The following is a 21,998-nucleotide window of genomic DNA, read 5'->3' as shown; positions in this document are numbered from 1 at the left end:
ATACATTGCCTCGTATAAAATCTGCATACTTGATAAAATTTAGCTGATCTCTGTTTCTGTAATTAAATTAAAATAATAAAAGTAGTTGTGCTAAGTTATACAGTACAATCACACAAATTACAAATACCGGTAAAACTGAAAATTAAAACACAAATTGGGGGTTTAGACTTTAGAGTTTGATTCAGATCAACATAGCTTCGCCTGAGTTGAAATCTGAACTTGTAATGGCGGAAACGGTTGCAGGCAGAGTGAAACCACGCCCAATTATCCGTATTGGATTGTTCGTCATCTCTCACAGCACCCTTGTCAGGTACTCTCTTTTGCATATCATTCTTGTTGTGACTTGAACTCTTTTGTCTACTTCTTGTTCTTCTTTTAATAGGATTTGATGACAATGAGTAACAATTGTTTTTTTTGTTGGGGTGTTTCAGTATTGTGTGCTGTGTAGCAGGGGTTTTGGCCCTCTTGTTGTTGCCTGTTCTTGCCAAGTCTACTTACTTTTCTGAGAATGCCCTTATGCCAGGTTTGGTTTTTTTTCGAGTTTTCGCAATTTAAGGGGCCTGACTGATTGAGAGAGACAATGTAGGCCCTGGTTTGTTATTTTAGTTTGAACTTCGAATGGCGATTCAGTTATAAACATAAACTCATTGTAGTCCTACTAGTAGACTTCACCATCACTTCAGTGTTCGCGAGTATGGTTCAATTTCTGGCAGTTGCCATTTCTCTCGGTAATTTAGATTGTTCTTTTGAAAATTGTGAACATCTGAAATCGAGGTCCATTAACATGCAAATTAATTTCCACTGCCAACATAATTCTGTACTATATGAATACCACAAATTTGGTTTGCTGGTGATATGATATGGATTACTTAAAACTACGAGAAAACCCATAATTGTACTTTGGACTATTCTGAAAATGAAATGCTGGAAACTGGAATGGTAATAATGCCTACGCGGAAAGTATGTTACAACAAACTTATTGAAGACTGAGGAAAGAGGAGTGAAAAAATATAATGAAAGCAGGCAAGTGGGAGATTGCCATGTGGCAGATGTTGTAAATTGCTTACATATTACTATTTACCCTTTTGCAGGTTCTGCAAAGTCTATGCTATCTGGAAAGAATGTTGTAGAAGCTAATAGATTTGTCAAAGAACTAAGTAGCTTGGGTTTGAAACCTCCAAGCACAGGCCTGTATGTGTCTCCCTAATTTTCTTGGACTTATGCATTGTCTTTTAGTTTTCATATAAACTACTGTCTCGAAGAGTTGTGTATTAATTTTTCACCTAAAAGGAATTGCCGACTCTTTGAATAATGTTGCTTCATTATCAAATTTGGATTAATATGGATAATAATAATATTCTTGAAGAAGTTGAAAGTTTAACCTTGCTTTGCATCATTGCAGAGAAATTCCAAAATTGATTGCAACGCGTATGGCAGATTTGGGTGGTGAAGTTAGTTATCACAACTTCCATCCTCAATCCAAATATTTTCATCCCCTGCATTTCTTTTCTACCCCTGATCCTGGAATGGTTAAAGCAAACTATAGCTGTTCATCATATGGTGTTAATATTGTTGGCATTGCTAGAGCTCCACGCAGCGATGGAAAGGAAGCTATTGTCGTGGTAACACCTTACAATTCTACAAATATTAGTTTGGGCGAGGCTATGTCACTGGGCATTGCATATTCAGCTTTTTCATTATTTACTCAAGTAAGTTGGCTAGCTAAAGATATTATATGGGTTGCTGCTGATTCAAGGCATGGTGAATATGATTCAATTGTTTCTTGGCTAAGAGACTATCACGCTCCTTCATTCGGTGGTTTGGAGAAGCTAAATGCCAAGGTGTGTCGTGAGAGTCTCGTCACCGGAAGTGAAGTGTCTGACAGTTTCCTGCGGGGTGGGACAATGGCAGCCGCCCTAGTCATCAAGGTTGCAGACGGAAGTGAATTGTTTGACAAGGATGCACTAAGCATTCATGCTGAGGCCTCCAATGGGCAAATGCCGAACCTAGACCTTATTAATGTTGTAAATTATTTGGCAGTACATGGGCAAGGTTTTTATGTGAAGGTGGATAAATTGCCATCTTTGCTGAGATCCAAGTGGTTGAAGGTTCTTGGTAAAGTAATTGAATCGCTAGGAAAAATTGCCAGAAATTTGAATCCTCAATGGAAATTTGGTATCCCTGTTTCAGAATATGTTGAAGGCACTGCGACACTTGCTAGTTCACTGTATAATCAGGTTATCCTCTCTCCCCTTTTCAAGCTTCATTAAATTCCTGGCTTTTGGGCTCTTGGAGGTGCGTGACATTACTGAAGTTGGCACAGTAAGATTGAGAAATAGTATTGGAACTGATGCAATCTTTTGTGTGTTTTTTTTATGTATTTTTGGATAGGCTCTAGGTGTTCCAACCGGTCTTCACGGTGCTTTTCGCGATTACCAAGTTGATGCGGTGACTTTGAATATTCTGCCTAAGAGTTCTTCTTACCACAAAGCCAGGCGTAGTGAGTTTCTTTTGAATGGTGCCAGGTCAGTATGCTCATAATATATTTGCATAACCTATTATAATGATATGATATTTGATCATAACATTGTATCTAATTTTAATACAATGGTACCAAGTAAAACAAATTTCTAAAAATTGTATAAGATGTTTAACTTTATTAACATGTAATATTATAATATTATAAACAAAATCAAACTTTGAGATTTTGTACAAAAGTCCAAGTTTAACTATATGTTATGACTAGAAATTTCCTAACATTAATTGCAGGGGTTGTTTTAAATCTATTAATGTTCGTTTGCCAGTAAATATTACTATTAATATTCAAAACTACTAGTCTTTAGCTTAAAAAAATTATCTGGTTATATCGTGAAGGATATGAACGTAAATGATTGCTGCTCAATCACTCGGCTGCAATTTCACAACTAAATCATTGGACAATATCTGATTCATGCGGCCTACTCTAAAAATAGTCTTAAACAACCGTAATGTCAGATGCGGTCAGTAGATTGTTCAATTAGCATCAATAAGCAAAAAAAATGGGCCCTTAAAAGTAGCCTCTATAAAGAATAACAATCAGTATACTAACGAGTAACTGGAGGAAATTTTTTGAGTGACACCAGAGACTGTAGAAAGATACTACTAGGAATTGTTTTAGTTTCCGTAATGTCTCTCCTGGGAACCTGAGTTTTTGGTTTCATCATTTCTTTTTGCAGGTTAGTTGAAGGAATCACACGGTCTGTAAATAACCTCCTGGAGAAGTTTCATCAGTCCTTCTTTTTGTACCTTTTGACATCTCCTAGTAAATTTGTGTCAGTTGGCGTCTACATGATTGCTTTTCTGCTGCTAATTGCACCCCTTCCTGTAGTTGCTGCTTCTCTCTATTCTGATGCGCACAAATGTAACCCTGAATTAAAGAACAAAGAAGTAACTTCGATGGACTTTGTTGATGGGCGTACCTTCAAATCTAAATCATGGAGATGGCTTTACGCAGCAAAAACAGTATTCGTCATCCACTTGTGGGGTTTTGTTGTTACAGTGCTTCCCTTCTTTATGTCTCAGATTCGCGGTTGTTCATCAACAACCAGCTTGCTAATATGGATTGCATCTTCTGGTTTCAGTCTTATTCTCATGCATGTACTTCTTGGCTCACCTTTTGTAACTACTAGCATACCTCAGTCCAAGGGAAAAGAATGGCTTCTCCTGAAGTCAGTAACCATTACATCTGCATTTATAGGATTATGCTTAATGTCTGTCATTAACTTTGCAACGGCAGAAATCGGAGCTCTTCTGACAGTCCCCATGTGTTTGATGGCTAGACCACTAAAGCAAGATCTTAAGGTTCGCTCAACAAAAGCATTTGCCCGGGCTGCTTTGAATTTGTTTCTGCTACATATTGGATTTCCGGTGGCTGCATATTTTCTAGTGAAAGGTGCATTTGAAGGTTTTGACAACATCAGTGTAGGTGATTTCTGGTACTGGGTGGAGTCTCTGTGGGTATGGAACAGTGCCACATACATATACATATGTATGGCATATACTCCTTGCTGGGTTTTATGTATTCACATTTTACTACATCCTTGTTAACTAGTTTTGTTCCCAATTTGTACTTTTGTTGTGCCACTAAATCAAAAACCATTGACACTCATGTTTAGTAACAATTCCTAGTTCCGCTCTCATATTTCCATATACGAATGCTTGTTGTCCGGCCACTGCTTTTGTCTACTATGAAACAGGTTTGATATTGGTTGTTTCATCAATGTCCTTTGTTGAGAAAACATTCCATTTCCTTGTGTTACTATTTCTGATGAGGATTTTCATTTCAATATTCGTTTGAAGTTGATTTTTTTTGGTCCCTGCTGTTGTTAGTGTTATGAATTATGATTTTGTTTATGTACTCATAAACTCTAACAGCTTACAAGTCTCCTAAAGAGTCTTACGAGTGACGAATGCAGTAAAGGTCCTCTGTTGAACAAGGTGAGTGTTCTAATTTCTTTTTGTAAATGAAGAGAATATACATATGATGTTATTGTAATTTTATCTTAAAAGTACAGAAAACAAACGGGTAAACATGATGGTTTGAGTTGGATCAGTGGAACAAGCACAAAGGGTTATGAAACCGGACAAAATTTGGGTTCCCTCAGAGGCTGCAGTGACACTCCTGTGGTTTACTTTTGTCGCAAATGCAGTTTTTTTTGTTCATTTTCAATGTGCCTCCTGTCATGTCACGATACAATCCGTAAAATATATGAGTTTCATATGGAAACCTATTATGCTTTTGCAACTGCTATGATTATATGCCCCTTTCACTGTATTGCACTGATGATTATATACATCTGTATATTATGTGTGGTTTACTTTGAAATTACTTGTTTGTCCTCGTAGATTAAATCCTGTATTCCTATCTTCTGGACATTAGATTTATGCAAAATAATTAAAAACTACTGTATTAAATGATATGCTATAACACAGCACAGTCCAAAGTTAACCAAAGCCAAACCTCTTTTGGATATTAGATTGTGGCCATTGATATAGCTTACCAACGGTATCAAACTTCTAATTTATCACAACTACAACCTGTGCCATTTTTAAAAACTTTCTTCTCATTCAGTCGGATATCTTGTAAACAATGTTATGGCCCGTTTGGTGACATGGATTTGATCAAATCAAGTGTTTGACAAATTTTAAGAAATTTGGATTTGTACAAATCCCTGAAACTTAAATAAAGGTCCCAAGCACAGTAATTTGAAATACCATCCAGTTACTTGTCATTTGAAATTAAAAAACAAAACATAAGCTCTCCCTCCCTCCCTCTCTCTCCTTCTCCATGTCTCTCTCCTTCTCCCCATCTCTGCGTCTCTCTTGCCCAGTGTTGTATTATCTATATCTTCTCTATAGACAGTTAGACACATTAATTGTTGTCATTTTATTGCTTAATTTGATATCTATGTGTATATATGTGCATGTAATTGATTTCACTGTTCTTTGAATTTTTTTGGATAATGATACTTACGTGACCTCCGGTTTTTCTCCGTGATAAAACATCTATCAGTGTTGTCTTCCCACACTTTGTGTTGTATGTATTATTCAACTTGTTTTCTGATCTCTACTCGAGTATTTGTGTTTTTAATTTATTATCTTCTGTAAGCAAGTGATTAGTGGCCAATTCTATGGTTTTTTCAGTTGCTAAGCTGGATTAGGGTGTTCATTTATGATTTTTTTTTTTTTTTTGATTTTGGTGAATATTATATTTTCATAATGGAATCAGTTAGTCAGTCAGTCCTAATATATTCATGTTATTTTGTTTAGCAGCAAAGATATTGCTAGTCATCTAAAATCAGCTTTTGCTTGCTTTTATTATGCAGTGCTCTTCTGTAGATTTATTTGTCGTCGTGATGCACAAATGGTGCCTGAATTATATATTGTAGTAGATATTTAATAATCACTTCTCCTCCTAGTTATTAGCACGTTTCATCTCACATTGCATAGGACAGAAGGGAAGAGTAGTGAAACAAGGTGAAACTAAGTGCCACGGTTGACGCCTTCTTCTCTTGAAAGAATTGCGCTCCTCTCACATTTGCTCAGCTTCACTCCTTCACTCAAACGCCCCCACTGTCCTTCACTCAAGCTTTGGATTAGGGTCGTGATTGTGTGTGTACATGTATCCAGAGCTTTGGATCACTGTAGGAATTCAAGAAAAGCTCCGGTCATGATTGTTGCTTCCCACCGTAGGGTAAGTATTCCAGCTCTTCATTTTGCAGAGGTGATTCTCGAGCTCTCTCCTTTTTTTATTCCTTGACGGGTGTTTTTGATTTCTGAATTTTTTGGCATCTCTGGATTGTGGGTTTTGTGTGTTCTTGAAAATTTGTTTTTTAATGGATTTTGTGAAAAATCTTGGCTTTATTTATTTGTGGTGAATTTTTTGGATCTGGCTTTGTTTTGGAGTTGTGTAATTGTTATAATTGGTTCAATCATTGAGTATGTTCTTGGAAGGATATGCATGCTAAACAATGTTGACATGATGAACGGGGACGTGGCCACTCTTATTGCGACAACTGATTCTGTGACGTCTGTTGTTGCTGCAAAGGAGGAAGTGAAACAGGCTGTTGGCGACGATCTCAACTCAAAAAGTTCTATACCTTGCGAGTGGTTTGTATGTGACGATGATCAAACAACTACAAGATTCTTTGTCATACATGTTGGGCCTGGATTCAATAATTATTACATATTTGCATATTTTGGATTATGAGACAACTTGCTTTCTATCTTCAATGACGATTAAAATGTTTACACTTCAACTTTGCTAAACAAATTTTAGCAGTTTGTACTTGTACAATACACACATACACTTACTTGAAAGTAGTTAGCCTTTGCAAATTTACTGAGTTGCTGTATTTTTGCAGGAGTCTGAGTCGTTGGCTTCATGGCAGGCTAACCTACTCTTTACCCGTCAAGTTTGAGGTTAGTGTCTATTTTTAATACTGTTAGTTGCTGAGTGTATTATTAAAGTTAATATCTATGTCGTTGGTTTTGTATTCCAAGGTCATAAAATAATTAGGAATGTTTTTCTTTACCTAGGATAAATGAGGTTTCGCCTGCAGAAAAGAGAGAACACATGCAACAAACAGATATAAGAATCCCCCAAAAAGTTAAGATGGACCGGTTCTTAACAAAACATAGAGCCAATAAGAGAGTATTCATATGAAGGTTTGTAATATAAATTTGTTCTTGTGCTCGAACAGCACAAGAATGTGGTGTGTAAGATAGATTGTATTAACATGTGTGTAAGGTTTATTGCATTAATATTTTTGCAAACATCTAAGGCAAGCATGATGAGATAGTCCAGAGTTTATCCCCGTCATAATCAATCCAAGAATTTAGCGCATTTTAGTTTAATATCAGTGAACATGTTACTAAACACACCGCTTTTTTTTTGTGTTCTGTTTCAGATAATTGCCTTCGCATTAGCTCAGAATTTATGTAGTGAATATTCTTTCAAAACCAACAAAAGATTCAGTACTTATATAATTCTTCTTGTACAGAATGCCTTCTTGCGTTGGACCTATAATCCAACCAGCCACACAGCAGATATAGCGTTTCCACACGGTGGTGTGTCAGCGTCCAAGTGGGTTGCCTGTGGGGACTTAATTTGGATGGACCTGGAATGATTGGGGCTCAAAGCTTAATAGCTTTCAAGAACCATTGAGATTTAAAGTTTCAAAGATCACTGCAGAGTTTATAAGTAGTAAAAAGGAGATTATCATATTTGCTAGCTTGAAACTTCCGTCTGGCGGAACAAGCTTTAATCAGTGTGGCAAGAAAGCATTGAGATTCATGGTGTGTTCAACTCGAAATGACAACTTAAATGATAAATTTCTAAATGCTTGTCTGCGCTGCTCTTGAGACCGAATAAGAGCATGGGCAAGGAGAAACCGAGTCTCTTATTTTTTGGTCCCATTAAGTTGCCACATTAGCGAAACAGGGACTTGGATGATTTAACTCCAATGCATGCATAAGAGCATCTCCAACTAGTTATTTAAACAAGTTTTTAAGTTAAAAAATAGAGTAAATAGGGTTTTGATGCTCAATTTGTCGGGTATTTCGATTTTTTAGTTTTTTTATTGGTGAGGATTAGGATAAAGTCTTAGATTTCTGTAGAATGTTTGTTATATGCACTTGTGCATGGTTATTCTGATGGTTTTGTTATTGGTTGGAATTTGAAGTTGGATAGATTTATACTGAATAGGCCGGCTATGGATTTTAATTATGCACATTATATGCTGACTGAGGCAAGGAAAGGTGAGGAAAATCCAGCTGTATGCTCAAAAACAAACCTCCAATGCCAGTGGAGACTGTCGAAGTGACTGCTCCTCAGCAGCAGTTCACCAACCTAAGCCCAAGAGCCGTCGTTACATTCCACAGGTGGTGATTTAGTTTGATTGACTTGAAATTATGTTTTTGTATTATGTTTTGTGTATGTGCCTTATGTTGATTCTTGTATGTTGACGTTCTGATTGGTGTTTTGGTTGGTCATGCAGACATCCGAGAGGACATTAGATGAGTTTATTTTTTATTTATATAGCTATAAATGGAGATACAAAGATAGCGATTTGGTGTTTCCCTAGAAATGGCTATACAGGAGATAAACAGAGATTAAGGGATAGGTTTTTAAAAATTTGATCGACTTGTGGCATGAGTCACCTGAAAGTATCACACCTTCAATTCAAAAGTTCATCCTGGTCTTTGATTTTAAAAAATCTGATTGAGTTGTGGCGTGAGTCACTTGAAAGTATCACACCTTCAATTCAAAAGTTCATTCTGATCTTTGATTATTTTTTTTCACTTATTTTAGGGGGACTTGAGTTTTCAGGCCTTGCTAAATCAGAACCCTTCGATATATGCTTAATTTCTAGACATAATAGTTGTCATTTGTTTCTTGTATTCACATATGAAATGTTTTTGCAGCTCAAGGTAATACGTAGTTCCAGCTTAGTTATTCCACCTGCAGTTTTACTTTACAAGCACTTGTGATTTATGATAGAAATCTTCTCATTTATCGTGTCCTTTCTCAGACTTCAATCTTCTTTTCAGGGAGATCCTGTATGGGCAATCAGTTCAGACACAGATTGATTCTCTTGTGGGACTCTCTCTGAACTTTTTCTTTGTACTTACCCTTATGAATTCAGGTAAGCTGAATTATTATTGCTTGATATAATGAATTGATAAGCTTCTTTATCCTTATTATATGCTATGATAACTTCTCTCCACATATGCACACACTTAACTGACATCATATTAGACTCTTTGAGGCATTTAATTTTTGCATACATACTGTATGATGCTTATCATACGATCAACTAGCTACTATTGCTCTACCTGATCTTTTTCTGCTTGAAGTTGTTCGTTTTCTTATAAGTTCAAACTGTTAACTGAGTATCGAGGTGATTAGTGAATTCCCTCCTTCGGGTTATTCTGCATGAGGTATATCTGATCCTTTGCGAGAGCTCTTGTAATTTTTTCCTGCATAGTAGCATTGTCTTTACTGCTACGTACAGTAAGATACTTGCCTGCTATATTGCTTGGGCTTCACAGTTTGAGCTTGAAATGCTTGGAGGCACAAGTCACTTCCCCTAGAACAAGTTCTGTAAGTGGGCACAGTGTGAAACAGGAGTCAATGGAATTTCAGAAATTACTTCTAGATATTATCTTTATGTATAATGTATAATAAAGGTTAAAACACAAGTTAATTATTAGAATACAATCTAATAAAGAATATTCAACCATGAAATGTATTAATAGCTAGCTAATTTGCAAGTAAGATTTTGGTGAAAAATGGCTCAGTTCACCACTATGGTACCAGCAAGTAGTAAGCCAGGTTATATTCGCACAATGTCTTTTATCTGAGGCCACCAAGTCTCTACCTCTTTATACTGCTTTTCCCAACTGATGTTTTTAACTAAGTTGTATAACTTTGTTGTTCATTCTATGACAATGTGCCTAACTTTGTCTGTTTATATATTGTTCTTTTCAAGCTATAAACAACACAGCTAGATAATAATTATATTAAGAGAACAACACAAAGCAAAGCATATAAAAAGCAATTTTCTCATTTCGCACCAATGGACAGACTTATCAGTTGGATAATGTAAATGATTTTATACAGCTTAAGCGTTTTTACCTGATCATGCAATTGGTACCAGAAGTTTCAACCCAATTTAATAATCTAAACCTGCCAAGCTAGGCTGCTATTCAGCTTTTCACAGAAGAAGAAGAATTTAATGTCCATAATCAGATATCAACATTTCACCATCACGAAAAATCTAAGGAGAATTTATTGATAAAAGTAAGAAATTAAGATGAACCATGTATATATAGCCAACTCAAACTCGGATCAAAGCAGACTCTCAACTTCATACTGGAGAGCCTTATACATTGCCAGCTTATACAGCTTATACAGAGTAGTCCTAATTTTCTAGTGCTGGCAATTGTATGAAAACTAAAAAAAAGTACGAAAAACCTGCCCAGATAAATAATCAGATTGACCACCACAAGTATTTTGAGCAGTTCATCTTATATTTAAGTATCAGTCTAGTTGTCAAATCTACACATCAGTTCTTACTTAGACGGCCTCAAATGAACCTAGGAAAACAGTATCCAAATGCAACTACCTGCCACTAAGACTTGCATAGAAAAATGTCTATAGCACCTAAGCTTTAATAATATTTTGTTAAGTGCAGAGTATAGAGCAAAGACATACACAAACCAAGACAAATTTTATTAATCTATATAATGCAGAACCATGATAATTATTCAGTTACCAATCATTAGTCAAAGAACACAAAATGAGTCCAAACAGGAAAAAAAAATTCATAATGCAGAAAGTACACAAAGAGAAAATCACAGTCTGGGATTAACCCCTACATGCTTCCACCATACTTTTCCCACAAATGTTCCACAAGATCATTATGAAGCTGCAAATGAGCACTCTTATCTCTGATCCTGTGATGAAACTGCATAAATTCCTTAAGGGTATTAGTTTGTTCACGAGAAATTTGAATTACTGGTGTTTCATCATATGTCTCATAGTCATAATCCATATTATGTAAATCCCTTTCATCTTCGATAATCATGTTATGCATCACTATACATGATGTGCTTAAGTGTTTCAATGTCCCGATAACGAGCCGGTCCACGCACTATAGCAAATCTAGCTTGAAGCACTCCAAAAGCTCGTTCCACATCCTTTCTAGCCGATTCTTGCATCTGAGCAAAATATTTTCTTTTGTTGCCTTGCGGGGCTGAAATAGTCTTCACAAAGGTTGGATACGGAGGGTATATACCATCAGCGAGATAGTACCCCATATCATATGTGTGACCATTAATTGTATATTTTACTTCGGGCGCTCGACCTTCTGCCCATTCAGAAAATAGATGAGATCGATCCAATACATTTATATCATTTGGTGATTCCGGTAACCCAAAATAAGCGTGCCATATCCAAAGATCTTGTGAAGCTATAGCTTCAAGGATAATAGTTGGCTCGTGATAACGACCCGCAAAAGCCCCATGCCATGTGGTTGGACAATTCTTCCACCTCCAATGCATACAATCTATGCTACCTAACATTCCAGGAAACCCCCTTTGTTCTGCCTGCTGCATCAGGTCTTCTTAAATATTGCTCTCCAAAAACTTGAACAATTGCCACAACAAATCGTTTTAAACTTTCAATGGCAGTACTCTCGCCTATTCGAATATAATCATCAATTGCATCTGCCGGTACTCCGTATGCAATTATTCGTAGTGCAGCAGTTATCTTTTGAAGTGGTGAAAGTTCAAGAACACCAGCTGCATTATGTCTTTGTACAAAATATGGATCATGCGACTGAATTGTTGATTGAATTCGAGAGAATAAAGTTCGTCTCATACGAAATCTTCTTCGAACAATGTAATCCGGATATGTAGGATTATCACAAAAGTAATCACGAAAAAAGAGTTCATTACCGAGTGTTCTGTTGCGATGTATGGTGCGACGTTTGTCAACTGACCTTACAGGATGAGCTGAATTATTCATTCTGCGATTGGACCGTGAATACGTAACTACGGCGGTGTTCAGCTCTTCCTCCTCATCTTCTTCTTCTTGAATCAAGTATGTCATTATTTCAGTAGGATCCATATGAGATATACTTGATTAAATAACTGAGTGTATGCCGCACAAAAAAATTATAGCCGTTTGAACATAGAATTGGTCTGGATAAAAAGATACAGCTATATCGAATTTGGAAGGCAGTAGAGGTGGGTGGGTTTTGAATTATGGGAGATTTTGAATTATATGATTATAATAATAATAATAGGGAATGTGAATAGGGAATGTTGCTGGAGTTCCCATTTAATAAAATGTAGCATTCACTTAAATATGGTATATTTTATTATATATTTAGGGAATGGGTTAGGATACTGCTGGGGATGCTCTTAGTACGAATAGTTTTCTTAGCAAAGCACAAAATTAGGGGCATTGTAAGAGATTTTAAGCGAAGAAAATACTAGTACAGGTATTTCTGGGGAATCGTTTGTCATTCATATAATTTTGTTTTGCTATAAGCCTGTAATTACACATAGTGTTAAACATTTTGCTAGGTTTTTTATGCAATGGCGGCCGAAGATGAAGAGATTAGGGCTCCTATTTCCCACTCAACCCCAACTGCCCTCACTCAGGAAGCCTGGGAAAAGTCTGGACTGATTCCGGCTGATTTTGCATATTCTGAAGCCAATGCTACAACTATGGTACTTTATATTTTGGCAAATTCATAGATGAACCTGTTTGTGAATTATTTGTAAAAGTGACACACACCCCCAGGCCCCAAGTTTGTAGAATATCTTTCTTTCTTGTTATAGTTCTTAGCACAAAACTGATTCCGGCTAGATTATTCTTCTCCTTTCACGAGATTTTTCGGAACATGTTTGCGTAACCATTATAACATTATATATCTCATTATAAGTGTTGGTAAGCCTTTGTTCTTTGATCCATAGGTTCGATATTCAATTCTGGATGTGGTACAGAATTTGAGGAAGTTTCCATCTCCACAAGCCATTGTATGAATATAATAATGATCTGTTGTCTTTTTTAAATTATGTTTGTGAATATATTGTATTGTTAACGTTATTCTGACTCGTTTCAGGAATTTGGTTTGTGTCTGATAGCTAACATTGCGTCATATAAGAATTTGCGTGATAGAGTTGCTGGGAAAGAGAAATTCATTGAGTATGTTCAGAAGACATTGGATTCTTGGCATGTTGGTTCTATAACACAGGCTGTTAGGTAAAATTTTTGCGATTTTCATTCGTTGTATGTTAATTGTAATTTATAAGCAATTAATAATGTATCCATGTAATTTATATGAAATTGTGAGATTGGATAAGGAATGTCTTGCAGCATCTTTGGTAAGACATGGATACACGTTTCTAAAACTATAATAACATATATAACAAGATGTGTGTTCATTTTTTACTTGTATTCGTCTTGTACAAGAACAACTGTAAATATAATGCTAAACAGGCCTTAAAGTATTTGAGCATATAGAGTCCTACCTTTCCGATTTATCATCTAGTTTAGCATTATATTTACAGTTGATCTTGTACAAGACGAATGCAAGTAAAAAATGAACACATATCTTGTTATATATGTTATTACAGTTTTAGAAACGTGTATCCATGTCTTACCAAAGATGCTGCAAGACATTCCTTGTCCCATCTCACAATTTCATATAAATTACATGGATATACATTATTAATTGCTTATAAATTACAATTAACATACAACAAATGAAAATTGCTAAAATTTTATTATAGAACCAACATGCCAAGAATCCAATGTCTTCTGAACATACTCAATGAATTTCTCTTTCCCAGCAACTTTATCACGCAAATTCTTATGTGACGCAATGTTAGCTATCAGACACAAACCAAATTCCTGAAACGAGTCAGAATAACGTTAACAATACAATATATTCACAAACATAATTTAAAAACGACAACAGATCATTATTATATTCATACAGTGGCTTGTGTAGATGGAAACTTCCTCAAATTCTGTAGCACAACATCCAGAATTGAATATCGAACCTATGGATCAAAGAACAAAGGCTTAAGAACACTTATAAAAAGATATACAATGTTATAATGGTTACGCAAACATGTTCTGAAAAATCTCGTGAAAGGAGAAGAATAATCTAGCCATAATCAGTTTTGTGGTAAGAACAATAACAAAAAAGAAAGATATTCTACAAGCTTGGGGCCTCGGTGTGTGTGTCACTTTTACAAATAATTCACAAACAGATTCATCTATGAATTTGCCAAAATATAAAGTACCATAGTTGTAGCATTGGCTTCAGAATATGCAAAATCAGCCAGAATCAGTCCAGACTTTTCCCAGGCTTCCTGAGTGAGGGCAGTTGGGGTTAAGTGGGAAATAAGAGCCCTAATCTCTTTTTATATTCGGCCGCCATTGCATAAAAAACCTAGGAAAATGTTTAACACTATGTGTAATTACAGGCTTATAGCAAAACAAAATTATATGAATGACATAAACGATTCCCCAGAAATATCTGTACTAGTATTTCCTTCGCTTAAAATCTCTTACAATGCCCCTAATTTTGTGCTTTGCTAAGAGAACTATTCGTACTAAGAGCATCTCCAGCAGTATCCTAACCCATTCCCTAAATATATAATAAAATATACCATATTTAAGTGAATGCTACATTTTATTAGATGGGAACTCCAGCAACATTCCCTATTCACATTCCCCATTATTATTATTATTATAATCATATAATTCAAAATCTCCCATGATTCAAAACCCACTCACCTCTACTGCCTTCCAAATTCGATATAGCTGTATCTTTTTATCCAGACCAATTCTATGTTCAAACGGCTATAAATTTTTTGTGCGGCATACACTCAGTTATTTAATCAAGTATATCTCATATGGATCCTGCTGAAATAATAACATACTTGATTCAAGAAGAAGAAGATGAGGAGGAGGAAGAGCTGAAACCGCCGTAGTTACGTATTCACGGTCCAATCGCCGAATGAATAATTCAGCTCATCCTGTAAGGTCAGTTGACAACCGTCGCACCATACATCGCAACAGAACACTCGGTAATGAACTCATTTTTCGTGATTACTTTTGTGATAATCCTACATATCCGGATTACATTTTTCGAAGAAGATTTCGTATGAGACGAACTTTATTCTCTCGAATTCAATCAGCAATTGAGTCGCATGATCCATAATTTGTACAAAGGCATAATGCAGCTGGAGTTTCACCACTTCAAAAGATAACTGCTGCACTACGAATAATTGCATACGGAGTACCGGCAGATGCAATTGATGATTATATTCGAATAGGCGAGAGTACTGCCATTGAAAGTTTAAAACGATTTGTTTTGGCAATTGTTCATGTTTTTGGAGAGCAATATTTAAGAAGACCTGATGCAGCAGGCAGAACAAAGGGGGTTTCCTGGAATGTTAGGTAGCATAGATTGTATGCATTGGAGGTGGAAGAATTGTCCAACCACATGGCATGGGGCTTTTGCGGGTCGTTATCACGAGCCAACTATTATCCTTGAAGCTATAGCTTCACAAGATCTTTGGATATGGCACGCTTATTTTGGGTTACCGGGATCACCAAATGATATAAATGTATTGGATCGATCTCATTTATTTTCTGAATGGGCAGAAGGCCGAGCGCCCGAAGTAAAATATACAATTAATGGTCACACATATGATATGGGGTACTATCTCGCTGATGTTATATACCCTCCGTATCCAACCTTTGTGAAGACTATTTCAGCCCCGCAAGGCAACAAAAGAAAATATTTTGCTCAGATGCAAGAATCGGCTAGAAAGGATGTGGAACGAGCTTTTGGAGTGCTTCAAGCAAGATTTGCTATAGTGCGTGGACCGGCTCGTTATCGGGACATTGAAACACTTAAGCACATCATGTATAGTGATGCATAACATGATTATCGAAGATGAAAGGGATTTACATAATATGGATTATGACTATGAGACATATGATGAAACACCAGTAATTCAAATTTCTCGTGAACAAACTAATACCCTTAAGGAATTTATGCAGTTTCATCAGAGATAAGAGTGCTCATTTGCAGCTTCAGAATGATCTTGTGGAACATTTGTGGGAAAAGTATGGTGGAAGCATGTAGGGGTTAATCCCAGACTGTGATTTTCTCTTTGTGTACTTTCTGCATTATGAATTTTTTTCCTGTTTGGACTCATTTTGTGTTCTTTGACTAATGATTGGCAACTGAATAATTATCATGGTTCTGCATTATATAGATTAATAAAATTTGTCTTGGTTTGTGTATGTCTTTGCTCTGTACTCTGCACTTAACACTGTTCATTTGACAAAAATTAACATACTAATGCGACATCTACACTTTAGATATTTGCCTGCCAAATATTATTAAAGCTTAGGTGCTATAGACATTTTTCTATGCAAGTCTTAGTGGCAGGTAGCTTGCATTTGGATACTGCTTTCCTAGGTTCATTTGAGGCCGTCTAAGTAAGAACTGATGTGTAGATTTGACAACTAGACTGATACTTAAATATAAGATGAACTGCTCAAAATACTTGTGGTGGCAATCTGATTATTATCTGGGCAGGTTTTTCGTACTTTTTTTAGTTTTCATACAATTGCCAGCACTAGAAAATTAGGACTACTCTGTATAAGCTGTATAAGCTGGCAATGTATAAGGCTCTCCAGCATGAAGTTGAGAGTCTGCTTTGATCCGAGTTTGAGTTGGCTATATATACATGGTTCATCTTAATTTCTTACTTTTATCAATAAATTCTCCTTAGATTATTCGTGATGGTGAAATGTTGATATCTGATTATGGACATTAAATTCTTATTCTTCAGTGAAAAGCTGAATAGCAGCCTAGCTTGGCAGGTTTAGATTATTAAATTGGGTTGAAACTTCTGGTACCAATTGCATGATCAGGTAAAAACGCTTAACCTGTATAAAATTATTTACATTATCCAACTGATAAGTCTGTCCATTGGTGTGAAATGAGAAAATTGCTTTTTATATGCTTTGCTTTGTGTTGTTCTCTTAATATAATTATTATCTAGCTGTGTTGTTTATAACTAGTTCGTAAGAGCATCTCCAAGGCTAATATCTAAACTCATTAGCTATAATACTTATCTAAATGGATTATACAAAATTTTTGCTAACAGTAAAGGTTTTCACTCCAATGGTGTTATCTATAATTATTATAAGCTAAAATTATACCTAATTGCTTTTTTGGATCAACAAATTTATTGAATGATACTTTGTTATCTATAATTTTTTTGCTAAAGGATGATGGTTGGAGTACAACTTTTTTTACATATTATCTAAAAGGGCCAACTAGATGACACATAGGATGACACATAAGATTTTTAGCTAACAGTTCTTAACCCTTGGAGATGCTCTAATAGTATCTGCAATCATGTAAATTCTGCTGGCTGCTTTACAAATCAGGTAATGAACTTTTTGTGTCAGAGTAGTTGTAATCCGTCTAACTACATACGTCAAGTTGTCTAATCCCCATACCTCTATATCCCCATACGTCAAATTGTTTAATCAATCTATGCTTTCTGAAACAAAAACTATAAAACTTAACTTAGAACGTTAACCCCTGAGAAGAAAGATATCCATAGTTTCTCCTTGAAATATCTGTGATCTAACTTCGTAACTGGATCCTATGACTAAAAATATTCCTACTGTAAAAAATTCCCTGGAACTTTGTAAAAGGGACTAGACAATTCAGAAAAGAAATGTGCAAAGCCGGTGATCTCTGGAGTTAGAAATTTTGGCCTTGATTTATCATCTTGTCATTAAAACCATTTAAAATGTTGTGTCTGATAACATCTGTTCTTCCCTCCTATGTCATCTCAGTATGTTGCATGCGTAGCTGATCTGCAAGAAAGAAATTTGATACCATCTCCAGATTAATGTGGGCTCACGCATATGACCGAGCAGATGCACAGAGAGTAAGATGTTCTCAGGCGAATAAATCCTACCAGTCAAGGATAACAGAGAGGGGGGCTTCGATCCATTTGCATTCCTAATTGCGGCTGTTATCATACATGAACAGTTATTGCAATGACAATGACCACTTCAACTTTAAAAATCATCACATGCATCTGAAGTCCTGAGCAGAATCAGTGATTACTATTACTTATGTTTAATCTCAGGTAAGAGGTGCTGCGACATTAATTTCTTTAAGCCTCTTATATCTAGCACCAAGAATCCCATTTGTTCATATTTTCTGAAGTCAAAAATTCCTTCTATCTGTTGATCATGGTGATAGTCTTATACTAAATCTTCAAACATGATAAATGGAAAGGCTCGCTCTGTTTCAAAAAAAGATGAGATTTAAAGTTCTTATTCTGCTACCAATATAACTGGTACCAATATAACTGATTTTGTCAAGTAAAGTGATTCTGATTACATATTGTGTCTGAGACGAGATAAAGACAGAGGCTCCCGCTACCTCATTTCACGATGACCCGAATTTTTGTGATGAGCAAAGCAAAAGATTCTTTGTCTTTTTTATTTAAAAATTCTCGATAAAAAATATATTAGATTCTAAATGATTCTAAAAAATATATTTTTAAATATACTTAAATTCTAATTTTATGTTTTTGGCCAATTTTTTATATTCAAATCTAAATTATATTGAAACACAGCGGAATATTTTGATTATTTCTAGATTTCATTTATAAAGATTTTCATATATTTTAATAATGAAATCAAAGAGAAAGAGATGAACATTATTAGCATATAAATCTTGGAAAGAATTATATCAAATAATCTTTTTTCAATCGCGCTTAGAGCATCTCTAATGGATTTCTAAAACAAAGTCTTAAGTTTAAATTTAAAGAGAATATGAAAAATTACAACTTTAATGGGCTCTTAGTAGTTTTTTAAAAATTTAAGAGTTTTTTCTGTTTTTAATCTTTCAAAAAATATCTAGACGCTCCTAACTTATTTTTCATTAAATAAAATAATCACTTACTTCGATTTCTATTTACTTCTCTCTAATTCTCTCCAAAAATTTTCTCTTAAATAATAATAAAATATGAATAAAGAGCAAGTATAAAGAGTATGATTGGAGTTGTCACGATATTCAATGTATTAACTTACTAGGAGTCACATATTATATTATTTTTTAAAAAAGATCTAAGAGCATCATTGGACATACTTTTAACGCGTTTTTCTCACTACTTATAATATCAAAGAAGAATAAAAAAAATGAAGAATAAAAATATCAGGCGGACTGAGAAATAATATAGACCCGTCCAAATTCATAAACAGACATGGTCCAAATCGTAAAGAAGGCCTATAAGAGATGTAAATACGTAAAGTGGCCCAAACATCCGCAATGGGCTTGACTGCTAAATATTAAAACCCTAGCATATATTCATCCATATAAAAGCTATAACGATTCACTTGTGTTCCTTTCTGTTGTACAACATCAAAGAAGGGGGCTAGGGTTTAGAGCTGAGCTTCTTCATTTAGCGAAATGGTAATATTATTTGGAGATTCGTGATGTTCAATTTGATTATGATTAACTGTTGGCTGATTTGTATGTGTGTGTTTTGATTACAGGGTAAGGCAGGTAAGGGAACAGGTAGTTTTGGAAAGAGGAGGAACAAGACACACACACTCTGTGTGCGATGTGGACGACGTAGTTTTCATCTCCAGAAGAGCCGCTGCTCTGCTTGCGCCTATCCTGCTGCTCGCATCCGCAAGTGTATGTTTGCCTCTCTCTCCCTCTCTCCCTCTCTCCCTCTCTCCTCTCTCTCTCTCTCTCTCTCTCTCTCTCTCTCTCTCTCTCTCCCTCCCTCCCTCTCTCTCTCGCTCCCGCTCCCCCTCTCTCCCTCCCTCTCTCTTCTTTGCTTGTGTATATTTATATTTGTATGTTTAAGATGTGATCTACTTGCAATTTGTTGGATTGGTCAATAATAAATATACTTCAATCATGCTACTATTACTGAATTGCGTTATGATATATGGATTTGTTCTTACATAAAATATATATATGCATATCGATGGTTGCAGTTTTAGTTAGTTATTTTTCATGTGAAAATCCTTTTGTTATTTTATGGTTTATAGCTTTCTCAAGCTGATAAAGGCATTGAATTGAAGATAAATAAGAGTTAAAATGTAAATGAAATTTGGGATTTTTTTGATTGGTCGTCTTGAAGTTTTCTCAAGCTGATGTAGGCATTGAATTGTAGATGAATAAGAGTTAACATGTAAGTGAAAATTGTGACTCTTTGATTGCTCTAAGCCCCATGATCTAGAGCTGAGAACTGAATATAGTTTTTTAGTTAAGTTCATGACTGTATCTTTTGGCTCTAAGCCCACAGGTAATTTGTCAGCAAATTGAAGAATGCCTATGTAAAGAAGTGTCTATAATCAAACAAATGTAGTTCTAATGAGCCTGAACTCTTTAGGAGAGATATATTATAGACAAGACCAGAGAAGTAGTGGAATACACACTACACTGAATTTTTTCATCAGTCAAGGAAACTGTAGAGTGAATTATGTTTTGTTCTTCTTGAAACCCTGCTGTAATTAAAGTCTTGGTACTTTGGAATACCCTGCTGATTTTCATATCCTGTGTGCTTGTACAATCCCAAGTTGAAAGAATACCCTTGCTGAACTTCATTTTAGGTGGACTATATGAGTTTATTATATAAATTAGAGTATTCATTTCTCTTGGGGTAATGATTTTTGTAGATAACTGGAGTGTGAAGGCTATCCGAAGGAAGACAACTGGAACAGGTCGTATGAGGTACCTCCGCCATGTGCCGCGCAGATTTAAATCCAACTTCAGAGAAGGTAACCCTCCCTCTCACTCACTCACTCACTAGTCATCTGTGTCTGTGTCTGTTTCAGAAACACATAAATCTTGTTTTTGTCTGCAAAAAAAAATCATCTTACGTCCTCCTGACTAATTTTTGATTAGGTACCCAAGCAACTCCAAGGACCAAGGGAGCTGCTCCAGCATCATAAGGTTGAATGTGGAAGAGATTTGTAGCTGTTAAAACTAAAGCAGGCTTTCAGTTTGCTGGTCGTCTTAGTTCTGAGACCAAATTTTGTTATTGTAATTTGATGATTGAAATTTCACTTTTGCTTGGTCACTTGAAAACCAACTTGCTTTGCTTTTTTAAGTTTTTGTCCTTCGAATCAATCAATCTAAGCTCTTCTCATTATAATTTTTATTTTTATTTTTTCTGGGTCTAAATCACAGAGTTGGGCGAAATAATTGCAACCAAAAGTTGATGGATTGAAATTTACATAATAAACTTATAATGATTTGTGAAATCTGGCATGTTTGATTTCAGGTTTAAAATTATGATGAAATAAAATTCAATGATTTGGCTTGTGGTTTATCAACTTGTAGCATGGTAGTAGTCCGGCTATTGTGCCAACATTGGTAGATTTAGTAAAGGGACTAGGTTCACGTTCATGTACTGATCTTCGAAGGTACTTGATAGAGAAACTCAAAATGGCGTCTAAAACATTGTCATGAATGTAGTTGACAGAAAAAGTTGTCCTTCCATCGATAGGCATCGACTTTGTGATAAGAGTATGTGAAATGTACAGTAGGATTTTAGTAATCAGGTTATGAAATAGAATTTGGCAAAACACATCTCGCTTGGAGGATGCAATGCTTACCTTTTTATTTCTCGACTGCTTGAAGCAGAATGTAAGGGGTAGAGCTGTAAACGAACCGAACACGGACGAACTCTTACCGAACTCGGACGAACTCTTAACGAACCGAACAATGTTCGATAATTTTATCGAACAAATTTTTATGTCCGAACTCGAGTTCGGTAACGAACCGAACCGAACCGAACACGAACTGCTCACGAACATGTCGAACCGAACCGAACACGAACCGAACACGAATAGTTCGCGAACA

The 21,998-nt window shown here is 35.7% G+C and overlaps 2 protein-coding genes and 1 long non-coding RNA gene across 3 annotated transcripts; all 3 read left to right on the top strand.

The window, feature by feature from the left end:
- The first annotated feature begins 131 nt into the window (after positions 1 to 131).
- On the top strand, positions 132 to 4,178 carry LOC108214935 (uncharacterized). Its single transcript, XM_064089221.1, has 6 exons — positions 132 to 310; positions 432 to 523; positions 1,092 to 1,191; positions 1,403 to 2,237; positions 2,392 to 2,525; positions 3,216 to 4,178. Exons 1-6 carry the CDS (start codon positions 225 to 227, stop codon positions 4,084 to 4,086), a joined length of 2,118 nt encoding a protein of 705 aa, XP_063945291.1. The 5' UTR covers positions 132 to 224; the 3' UTR covers positions 4,087 to 4,178.
- A 2,061-nt stretch (positions 4,179 to 6,239) lies between these two features.
- Positions 6,240 to 18,690, top strand: LOC108214934 (hypothetical protein). Its single transcript, XR_010289907.1, has 4 exons — positions 6,240 to 6,960; positions 7,542 to 8,421; positions 9,091 to 9,185; positions 17,957 to 18,690. It is a non-coding gene; the product is annotated as a hypothetical protein (long non-coding RNA).
- A 758-nt stretch (positions 18,691 to 19,448) lies between these two features.
- On the top strand, positions 19,449 to 21,288 carry LOC108211348 (large ribosomal subunit protein eL37z). The gene is made up of 4 exons (XM_017382921.2): positions 19,449 to 19,589; positions 19,673 to 19,817; positions 20,810 to 20,911; positions 21,039 to 21,288. The coding sequence occupies exons 1-4, from the start codon at positions 19,587 to 19,589 to the stop codon at positions 21,083 to 21,085; spliced, it is 297 nt and encodes a 98-aa protein (XP_017238410.1). The 5' UTR covers positions 19,449 to 19,586; the 3' UTR covers positions 21,086 to 21,288.
- The last annotated feature ends 710 nt before the right edge of the window (positions 21,289 to 21,998 follow it).

The sequence above is a fragment of the Daucus carota genome, chromosome 3 (assembly GCF_001625215.2).
Source record: "Daucus carota subsp. sativus chromosome 3, DH1 v3.0, whole genome shotgun sequence".
Taxonomy (NCBI): Eukaryota; Viridiplantae; Streptophyta; class Magnoliopsida; order Apiales; family Apiaceae; genus Daucus; species Daucus carota.
The sequence above is the reverse complement of the archived record's forward strand: the minus strand, read 5'-3'. Positions and strand labels throughout refer to the sequence as shown.